We start from the raw sequence: 10,650 nt of genomic DNA, 5'->3' as shown, positions 1-10,650 counted from the left end.
TAATCCGGACAACATGGAGGCCTGCAAGTCTGACAGCAGGTGTGTGTGTGTATAAACACTGACAAAAACACTCGAGTATATACATGTAATTTAGGAAATAAACAATACAAGAAGGTTCAGATAACTGAAGTATGTCTGTGAATCATTAGATACAGACTTAATAAATCTTGCACAGGGTTTGAGGAGGAATTAGGGAGAGATTTCTGAAGCGTGCAGTTTCCTGCTTGAAGTCGTCTGGTGCAGGTGCTGTGGTTTAGGTGGGCCTGGTCTCAGTAACCTGCTGCGTTTGCTGTTGTGTGTGAAGGGAGTTCATGCCGTCGTTGGAGGACTTTTTTGAAGAGGCCATAGAGCAGGCAGACCCAGCCAACATGGTGGAGGACGAGTACAAGTGTGTACATCTGAACAGCAACTCTGTCTGCCCCTCCCCATTATACACGCCCCCTCTTTAGATCCGCCCCATTACGTACATTTTAAAGTTCGAGGTGCGCGGAGCTACCCAGTCAGGGTAGAATGAACCGAGGTGTGTGTGTGTGTGTGTGTGTGTGTGTGTGTAGGGTGGTGCGGAACTCCAACTACGGCTGGCGGGCGCTCCGCCTCCTCTCTCGTCGCAGCCCTCACTTTTTCCAGCCCACCAACCAGCAGTTCAAGAGCCTGGCGGACTACCTGGAGAACATGGTCATCAAGCTGGCCAAGGAGCTGCCCGTGAGTGCCCCGCCCACAGCACAGAGGAACTGGATATGAAAGTGGCATGTAGCTGCAGAGTTTTAGGAAGAAATATTTGTATTCAAATCTAAATAGATTTGTTAGCTCCTATGTGTAGTTTGTTTTATTTAAATATAGAGGGACAATACAAAAGCACGTAGGTTCTATAGGTTTGGGATAACAGGGCACACTTCACGTTTCACGCTTACAGAAGGACATTCCGTCAGAGGAGATCAAGACCGGAGAGGAAGAGGATGAGAACGGAGACAACCTGCTGAAGGAGAGCAACGACAGTGAGTCCCCATCCTCACCACAGTGAGGCGCTGTAGGATGGCTTTCAGTATGGAAATAAACTCCAAGTAATGAAAGTTCAGGGTTTTAGAGAAAGTTTTGTCCAGTTTAGTATTTACTTATTTTAAGTAATTCAGTGCAATTTTGACTTGGAGTCCACAAAAGCAATATTTTCTGTTCTGCTGTTTCTGCCCCAGGTCCAAGTATCCAGAGCAAACCAGTGACCAACAGTCAGATGGATGAGGTGGCAGCGAAACTGGGCGGCCAGTGGAGGACGCTGGCGGACCACCTGGAGATGAAGGAGGCAGAAATCCGCGAGATCGAGGCAGACGGTGAAGACGTGGATCTTCAGGCCAAGATGCTGCTGGTGGCATGGCAGGACCGCGAGGGTCCCCAGGCATCTGTGGAGAGCCTGGCATCTGCACTCCGCTCTGCTGGCTTCGGCAGCATCGCCAACAGCCTCAGCCAATCATAGCACGTTTCTGCATTAATGTCACTAACAGGTGTGAGCGGTATCAGTTAGCCATGCGCACATGCTAATAGTGGTAATATGTGAGTAAAGGTGGTAGGAAGCTGCTAAATGCAGTCGTGCTAGCACGTCATCGTTAGCCAGAGGTAGCATTGTTGTCAGTTTTGTTAAAGTATGCGAGTGAAGAATCTGTTCCATTCTGTGGAGGTGTCGTTTTGTTAAAGCAACAAGCTCTGCTGTAGTCTCAGTTTTGAGATGGACCACAGACTGAACATGATCTCTAATTGTAGTTCTTCTAGACCCCCTTATGTGATTACATTGTTGTATTTTTGTACGTTTTCACCAAACTATTTGCAAATAAACGTCAGTACTTTGCTTTTTATCGGCATGTCTCCTGGAATCACACACACACACTACTGGCATTACTTTTAGTTTTTTTTAATCACCAGTTATGAAAAGCCAGCAGTCAATAACTTAACAGGTAAGTGTTGTTTTCTGTTGTGGTGGCAGTGTGGCAGTTCTCTCAGAACAACTCGCCATAAAAACACCTTCAGAATGCACTTCTGTATTAAAGCCCACCGCAAAGTCCTACACCATTTAAACATACACAAATTCCCCCCCGCCCCCCGATAACAGGTGAGGTGCACCCCTCCTTGTGCTCGACGCCCCGTCAGTCATCCACATTAACCAGTTACACAACCTCTAATTAGCACGGCAGGAGCACCCTGTCGCCGTCTTCAGAAACATATGCTGTGTATATAGGAAACATTTTAAACCAAGAGAAAACCTTTCCAAGAACAAGGCTGAGTACTGCCCCAAATCCTGGTGATGGAGAGGAAAAAACCCACTTAACCTGATGGGTGAGCGGCTTCTGGGCGGCTGGATGAAGAGGACTTTTGAAAGACACCAGGGTTTATTGCACATCTATGCAGACAGTGCTTTGAAATGACATTTAAGTAGGTACGCGTGTTCTTGTTCACTGCTGGTCAGCGTCCAGGACCTCGAGACGCCGCGGCCCGTACACCAGTACGTAGGCGATGTGCCAGTCTCCGCCCCCCGACAGTTTCAGGATCTCCTCCGGGGTCACAACGCTCACCTTGTCATCATCAAACTTCACCCACTCATCTGGAGGAAAGAGCAAAGCGGGTCAAGAACTTCAGAGCTTGGGAGACCTCTGTTTAAAGGGACTCCTGCTCTCGCTGTAGTTGTGACTGGGCTCGTGTGGGACACGCCTTTTATCACAAACTGTTCTGCGAAGACTCCGAGACCCAAAAACCCACTGTGGCTGAAACAGACAGATCTTGCTAACTGGTAAATATGGTATCTCTACCTTCCTTTGCTAGCCCAGATAGGTTGGTTGTCATTTATCCCTAAACATCAAGGAGTCATCCTTTAATTTTTTAACTGAGTGCATTTTCCCTCCTGGTCGGACGCACCTTTAACGAAGTTGCGCAGACGGAGGGATGTAACGCTGACCGCACCTTTAATAGAACCGTGTGGACGAACGGCTAGCTCACCTTCTTTCCGTCGGACCCAGGCCACATAATGGCCAGAGGAGCTAGAGCGGCCCTGGTGGGTCAGAACCGCCTGCAGCTCATAGTAACCACTGTTGCAGGAGCCCAGATCTGCACAGCAAACGCAGAACGTTAGCTAGAAGCCCACGGCCCTCGGCCAACGCCAGGATCAACGAAAGGCTGTGGGCAGACACTTAAACACCCCTCTAGGATAAATGAGGTGGAGGGACTATAGGTTAGGACTGGGACATACTGCACAAAAATTCAATCTCCATTTTTCCAAACTCATGGACAATTCTTGATTATGATTTTGTTTTAGTTCTATACATTATAATTCTTTGTTTTAGTTTATATAATGTAATTGGAACATTGCATTCAATTGTTCAAAGGGGTTTTTTTTTTTTATTAAAATGGACTTTGTTAAAATAATACAGCAGTAGTGATAAATCCTTCTTTAAACATCCTTAACAGACATTGTGCAAGTGCAAATGTAAAACCATTTAATGTTTTTAATATATTTTTGAACAAATTTATTGTGCTGAAAATTCTGGTCACTGAACAAACTGGACATGTGACTTCAAAACCTCTTACACATTCCCCCGTTAGTTCGTTCGTGTGAGTTGTTTGTGGGCTGAAGCCATGGCCCCACCCCCTTCGCGCTGTACTCACCGTCAGGGAAGGAGAAAGGCTCAAACTTCACCGCTCCTGGGGCCTCCACCTTCGTACTGACCTGTCAGAGCAGAGCAGACTCAGAACACACGGCTTCCCGTCTATCTGTGCATACGCGCGTGCATGTCTGTTTGAGAATCTTCAAACATTTGCCTTCTGCTGAAGTTTCTCCAACTTCCTGTCTTCCATGTCCTTAAACTTTGACCTCACAGACACCATTTTCTCCTGCAGGTCAGCAGTGCACAGCTCGTACACATCCAGCATTAGGGGGAACTTCACATCCTACACACACACACGATAAGATGCTTCACATACTTTATTCCATCTTCTTGTGCCACATGGCACTTTAAATTGCACCAAAAACCATGCAGAAAATAAGCTTTATGAAAACACACTGCATAAACCGAGTTATTAGTAATGGTGTTATTTCCACTCCTCACACATGAGCGACATTAGTCGTAGTGCGCGGAAGCCGAGCTACCTTTAGCACTTTGGCATTAACGGACTCCTTCTCTTTGTAGAAGAAGCGAACCATCTGGACAGTCAGGTATGCAGGCAAGCGCCGGATCCTGGACTGGAATAGGGAAACACTGACCCGTTAGTCCTTCTCTAGCATTAAAGAGCTGATGTACATTTATGTATCATTCCACACTGCAGTGGCCTACCGATTTGGTATAGAGAGCATTTCTTTGTAGGGACGGAGAAAACTTTGTGATTTCTTCTTGTAGTCGCTAGAGGAAAAATAGAAGAAGAAAAAAAAAAAAGACATCACTCTTAAAATAAATGTGTGCACGCGCAAGAGTTAGAAGAGACCACCGTGATTCTTCTGCACTAGCACCCAGTGTGAGAACTCCCGCTACCTGTCCCCACAGCGGAGTCTTGCTGTCTTGAAACACACTGAAGACGTCCCTCTGCCAGAAGCACTTAAGTGAGCTATAGCCCCTTCAAGGCTCAAGAATAAGTGAGCCCTTCACTTACACACACACACACACCCTTGTCTGCGTCTTCCTTTGTGTGTATTCTGACAGGGTTGGGATGCCTAACGCTAGCGTAAGAATTACTTACAACAACGCGCTATGCTGAGTCATTCTGGACAAACAAACATTAGTGTTGCTGCTAAATGATGACCAGTTGCCAGGTATTGGCTAGACATACCAATCTAAGGCCGGTTGCCAGGTATTTGACCTCCTGGTTGATGAAACAGCTGAGCTGCAATTGGCTCTCTGTGCCTTTGCTTGCTTCTTCCTCTTCTGACTCTGTGCACTTCATACTGGACAGGAAAGGGTTAAGGACCACACACACGCAGACCACCCTGAAGTCTAACAGAGGCTGTGACCATTAGCTTTTATTATTAAAGGAAAATGATTAATGTTCTTATTAATGAGGTTTGCAGTCAGAATGGATACGTGGTCTCAAACTCCACCCCAAAAAACTGATCAATGAAGTTCTTCTTTGTTCCTGAAGCTGTGGCTCCGCCCTCATCACCACCTGTCTGGGGATTAGAACAAAACCACAAGAAACAAAAGAATTGGGACTAATAAAACAAGACATTTCCAGTAAATTCACCACTTTTGCTCCACCAAACCCTTCAAAATGCAAAATACATCAAGTCTGACAACAAACATCATGTCTTACAAGCTTTACCTCCATTTGAGCTTCAGGTTCTAGAGGTTCCAGTTTCTGCTGGAGAACCCGCATTATCTGAACCCAGCATTCATTGGCATCCTGCGCGCACACACACACACACACACACAGTCCATACAAAACTCTGTCACAAACGACTGCCTGTACACAATCATCTAATAAATTGGGTGAAGAGACTGAGAGGACACTGTGCTGCCTGCTGTGTCAACGTTGGAGTTATGGGTTAACCCACGTTAACCCACTATAGGGGTCAGCGCTGGAGTAATGGGTTAACCCACGCTGACCCACCACTCCACAAGGGCTAGATTTAGAGCTGCACAGTTAGAGTTTAAGTACCTGCTAGAAGTACTGGCCAAACAATGGCTGTGTTTAGTTAACCTACAGAGGTGTTGCTAGGGTTTAGGGGTTAGTTAAGGTTAGGGTTAAGGATTTTGGGGTGAGGTACCTGTTGGAGATACTGGCCCTGATCTCCTTTCTCGGCGAACTGCGGGAAGGCCATGTGCAGGAACTGCAGCAGGATAATGGGAGGGACACTGGACGAGGTCTTGTCCATGGTCTCATAGAGGTCTCGCAGAGCTGGACACAGATCAGTGTTAACAGGGTCAACACTTGTCATGAATAACCACACAGTCAGTGCACAGTTAGGACAGCACCACGCCAGGTAACTGTGCTAAACACCATTGTCCTTGGCAGAAGGCTGGGATATGCAAATGAGCATGTGAAAGTGAAAGTGTAGTGTACGACATGAGCCACCTGACCATCACTTTGGGTAGCGCGTCTGCCGCAGTCAAAAAAAAAAAGGTCATTATTTTGCCGTAAATAATGCAGGCAGGCCTGTAACCATGTTACAAGAAGGACGCACCAGTGTGTTTTCAATATTGCACAACTTTTTGCAATATTTATCTATATTATTGGTATATTAGTGTTTCTGTCCATATTGTGCATCACAAATATGGATCATCCACTTCGAGAACCTGTTTTTACTAAGAACAGTTTTATGTGAAGAAGCTCCATCCACAGTATAAGATTTGTTTTGACAGTGTTAAATCTCCATCACAGCACTGCATGTCTTATGCGCCGTACTCAACATTACATTAATATAAGGCAGAGGTTGGCTAGACACCGACCTGCTGTGATGTACTGAGAAGGTGCGTTAGCTCCTGATGACCGCAAGGCACCAGAATACCTGCAGAGGGCAAAAACAGTTAGGACAGTCACATGATTAGTTAGGGTGAAACGCTTTCTGAGGCTTTGAGTCGTTGTGTTGAATTGTTCTTGCTACCAAAAGCTTGTAGGTGTACGTAGGTGACGTCTGACGGTGAAAAGGATGCATCATGCATGGGTACATATTTTCTGTACTTAATTGTAAAAAAGCTGATTATGTACTACTGGTTTTTAATACAAAGTGCTACATTTTGTTGCATTAACATGTCCTTAGTGCCTGTCGGGTACGTGCATGTGAGCGCGTGATTGGTGCCTGTCTGGTGTGTGTGTGTGTGTGTAAGCAATTAGTGCCTGTCTGGTGTGTGCGTGCAAGCATGTGATTGGTGCCTGTCTGGTGCGTGCAAGGGGGTTCGGGGGTTCAGCCCACATCTGTACCTGCGGAGAGACTCTTTGAGCTCAGGCACAGAGCGGAGACACTGCACGGTGGCATTCATGTAGCAGGTGTTTCCCAGGTTGGCCAGTCCACAGGGCAGGTCCATCTACAGGGCAGGGGCAGAATGCACTCTCACTGCCTGATCAGCAGGCAGGGCGCCTACCAGCCTGCAGAGTTCGGCACCACAGCCCAGACTACAGGCCTCAGATGCTACTGAAGGTCTGGATTATCTGGGTGAGGTGTGTTAGATTAGGATTGAGACTAAACTCTGTGCAGAGTGAAAGTAGGTACCCCTAGGATAAGAGTAGGCTTCTGAAGATTAACTAGCTATAAACTACCTATACAAGACTCCAGTAGGAAATAAAACACTACACTCAGGACTGTACTAGACTACTGAACTCTATGTACGCAACGCTGGGCTGTATTAGACTACACATGCATAAACATTACTGAGGTCGTCTTGGTTGACATCCACGTGGCTATTCAGGTTACATGTACTTAGTCATAACTGTATGACCAGTTACATATATTAATATTGTATAAGATAGTAAAAGCCAGAGGGTAAGGTCTACACATGCATAGATGGAAGATGATGATGGACTGTACCAGACTGTGTAATGCGGTGTTTCGGGCCGCGCTGGGGTGTGTGCCGGACCGTGGTGGAGTGTGCTGGGGTGTGTGGGGTGTGTGCGGGGCAGTGGTGTGGTGTGAGGGGGGTATCTGTGCCATGCTGGGGTGTGAAGGGGGAATCTTTGCCGTGTTGGGGTGTTGGCTGCCACACACCCCGCCACACAGCAGGGTGACTCACGGCTGAAGCGAGCTGCTCCTCAGTCATGTCCTCCACAAACATGGGCCGCACAGCCGGCTCCTCCGGGAGCGCCTCAGCAGAACCCATCATCAGGAACGTCATTCCCTATGCACGGGCGCACACACACACACCACTCAGCTTCAAACACGTAGTTCAGCTCCTACCTGTATGACTTTTACAGAAGATTCACAAACTTTTAAAAGACCACTTTTTGTGAAAAAGCACTTTCACGCTATAGCTAAGAGAAGACCGCTGAGAAACTCAAAGTGGTGATTTAGTGCAATATGGTAGTTCCCAAAGAACAAGACGCAAAACAATATGCTGACCATAATTAAAATGATACTCACAACAAAATAATAATTTAGTTAAACAGACTAGGACTCACTGCTGCTGCTGTTTTTCCCCACTGTTGCAACTTTGTATTATAATAGTGTGGAAACCCCAGGCTGTTATCTGGACAGGAAGGGCATATAACAGAACTCACAATCACGCCAGTCAAGATTCAAGCTGCACTCACATTTTTTAATTTGATATTTCCCCACTCGTCATCCTAGGCAGAGAGAACAGAGAATGAAAAGGCAGAATTAACCACAGAACCTACACTCACTCTCAGCAGGCTACAGCGTCACCATATGGGCTGTGTGTGTCTGTCTAAGTGTGTGTGTAACTCTACTGTGTTGTAGGTCATTGTGTGTGTGTTTGTGTGTGTGCGTGAGAGGGGTTATTACCTTTAGGGTCCCTCCTTTAATCATCACTTTCTGCCTCTCTGGCTGGACACCAGTCAGCGCAAAGAGCTGCGCTTTAAACACCATAGGCGGTTCCTCTGTGTTCAGCTCCACTGCGTCAAACTTCTCCTTCCCCCACTTCACATTAACTGCAATGAGGCAAACCCGGACATTTTTTTTAATGATCACACTGCCACATGACAGAAATAATTTAGTGCATAACGTGACATGCAGTGGTTGGCAACACAGACATGTTGCTAATGAGGGCCAGGGCGCAAGTCTGATCAACACACACACACACACACACACACACACACACACACACACACACGTCAAGCGTGCAGACCAAATCCGAGACAGGGACAGGACGGTGAATAAACAGACTTCCCGCTGGCCCACCCTGTCTGCTCACTAGCTAAACTCGGATAGCCGCTGGGCTGTAGACTAGACGACTCCGGTCATGTCCAGGTTTTTGCGTGATCACCCAAACTGCGAAGCTGTCTGGCTAAGTGAAGTTTAAGATAACCCAGACAGTTGGGGCTCGAGCTAAATGAGTGTGCACCCGTGCGGTCCAGAGCCACTCAGCTCTCTGGCCTCAAACACTACACGACTAATAAGCGAGTGGTCTGGCAGCAGAACCCGAACTCCTGCCATAACCTCCCTCATGAAGGCAGCTAGATGCAATCACCTAGAACCTGTAACTGGCGTCTTCACTGCTAACCTTAGCTACGTTAGACATTTGCTCATGAGAGACTCCTGTTTACAAAGCCAGCTATATACGCAACTACAGGACAATAGATTGTACTTAACCAGCCGTTTCGCCATCGAGGCGTGTAGCGTGGCTTAGACGGCACGTTTGGGAACACTGGCCAGCTGAATCTGAGTACTTGGTGTTTAGCGTGAAGCCTGTAGCTAGGTTAGCTAACTTCCCGTGAAACTGTTTCATGGAGAGGCTTAGCTAAGATAACTTACTAGTCACCATAAAACCCACGAAGACAAATTAATTAACTTTTTAGTTAAAATACTACACGGTGACTTAATAATTAGCCCAAACGTTTCTCGTCAGTTTGCAGTCTCCAACTTTAGCTAACTAGGTTTATTAGCCGGCCAGCTAGCAGCAGTACAGTGACTACTGCGGCCGCGTTAGCATGCATACATGCTAGCCGCAGCTAACTGCTAATTGCTAACTAGCTCGGCGCGACCGCATGATAACGGAATCACTCCAACGCGTGTGTCAGAACAGGCGAAAACTTTCTAACCAAAATCTTGCGTGAAACCAACGTACCCGTAAATACAGGCATTCTTCTGTTTTCCTGTCTTATCTGAAGCGAAAGAAGTCCAAATGCCGGGGCGCAAAACCTGTGTGCAGTGGGTGTCCGTGGCGACTCCCTAACTTCATTCAAACAGGACCTGACAATGACGCTGCAACTGCGCACGGAACACAGCGATGCGCTCGGTCAGCCGCTCGCTGTCCTGGCACTGCACACGGAACACAGCGATGCGCTCGGTCAGCCGCTCGCTGTCCTGGCTATCCTGCTTCGCCTGGGAGACATTGCTGTGCTAGTGCATTTGGCCAGTGGAGGGAGCCCGTGAACGCCGCCGGGTTAGGGGACGAGTCCCTTTTCGCCCGGGCTGACGAGGACACAGGTCGGGACGTCACGGACGTGCCACGGACGGGTCGGCCCGTAAGGAAAACGCCAGAGGCAGAGCCACCCGAACCCCGACCCGACCCCACCCCACCCCACCCCACCGGGGAAGGGGGGGGGGGGGGGCGCACGACCTTCACTTCTGACTGTAGGAGAGTGCTTTTTTAGAATAGTTCACCTAAATTACGGCCAGTAAGAAAGTGGAAAGAGCGCTACGCTCTAATTTAATAAAAATTAGTAAAACGATAGATAGATAGATAGATAGATAGATAGATAGATAGATAGATAGATAGATAGATAGATAGATAGATAGATAGATAGATAGATAGATAGATAGATATTTAATTTAAAAACTGTCCTGTGTGCCCCGATTTTCGTAGCAACTGGGGGTTGCATAATCTAAAGTGAGACCGTACAAAACATTTTTTAAATATTTATGAATACATCCCACATCACATAAAACGTTCTCTAAATATAACCTTCACAACGGAAAATGTACATGATCTCCAACTTAATAATAATAAGAATTCACGAAGCTATGTCTATCATGGAAATATTTTCCCTTTTTAAATTGTATATTTGTTG

At 46.9% G+C, this 10,650-nt stretch overlaps 2 protein-coding genes across 4 annotated transcripts in view; one reads left to right on the top strand and one right to left on the bottom strand.

Annotated features, from left to right (window-relative positions):
* thoc1 (THO complex 1) overlaps positions 1-1,844 on the top strand; it is a 10,106-nt gene extending 8,262 nt beyond the window's left edge. The window contains exons 17-21 of one of the 3 annotated variants that reach the window (XM_027027361.3): positions 1-39; positions 305-388; positions 555-702; positions 914-995; positions 1,191-1,844. The exon at positions 1-39 is cut by the window's left edge and continues 27 nt beyond it. In XM_027027361.3, the coding sequence (XP_026883162.2) occupies positions 1-39; positions 305-388; positions 555-702; positions 914-995; positions 1,191-1,468 (631 nt within the window). In that variant the 3' untranslated portion in view covers positions 1,469-1,844. The remainder of the gene's footprint in view (positions 40-304; positions 389-554; positions 703-913; positions 996-1,190) is intronic. The other 2 variants (XM_081694909.1, XM_081694910.1) reach the window with 2 other exon arrangements.
* Positions 1,845-1,884: 40 nt separating this feature from the next.
* usp14 (ubiquitin specific peptidase 14 (tRNA-guanine transglycosylase)) lies at positions 1,885-9,863 on the bottom strand. The gene is made up of 16 exons (XM_081694911.1): positions 9,705-9,863; positions 8,423-8,568; positions 8,212-8,244; positions 7,695-7,799; positions 6,889-6,992; positions 6,417-6,475; positions 5,735-5,865; positions 5,290-5,370; positions 5,052-5,137; positions 4,801-4,915; positions 4,311-4,376; positions 4,127-4,219; positions 3,799-3,927; positions 3,646-3,706; positions 2,980-3,087; positions 1,885-2,587 (listed from the first exon to the last, which is right to left on the bottom strand). Exons 1-16 carry the CDS (start codon positions 9,718-9,720, stop codon positions 2,439-2,441), a joined length of 1,482 nt encoding a protein of 493 aa, XP_081551037.1. The 5' UTR covers positions 9,721-9,863; the 3' UTR covers positions 1,885-2,438.
* Positions 9,864-10,650: the final 787 nt, after the last annotated feature.

Source organism: Electrophorus electricus, chromosome 13 (genome assembly GCF_041902795.1).
Source record: "Electrophorus electricus isolate QZ-2024a chromosome 13, ASM4190279v1, whole genome shotgun sequence".
Taxonomy (NCBI): domain Eukaryota; kingdom Metazoa; phylum Chordata; class Actinopteri; order Gymnotiformes; family Gymnotidae; genus Electrophorus; species Electrophorus electricus.
The sequence above is the reverse complement of the archived record's forward strand: the minus strand, read 5'-3'. Positions and strand labels throughout refer to the sequence as shown.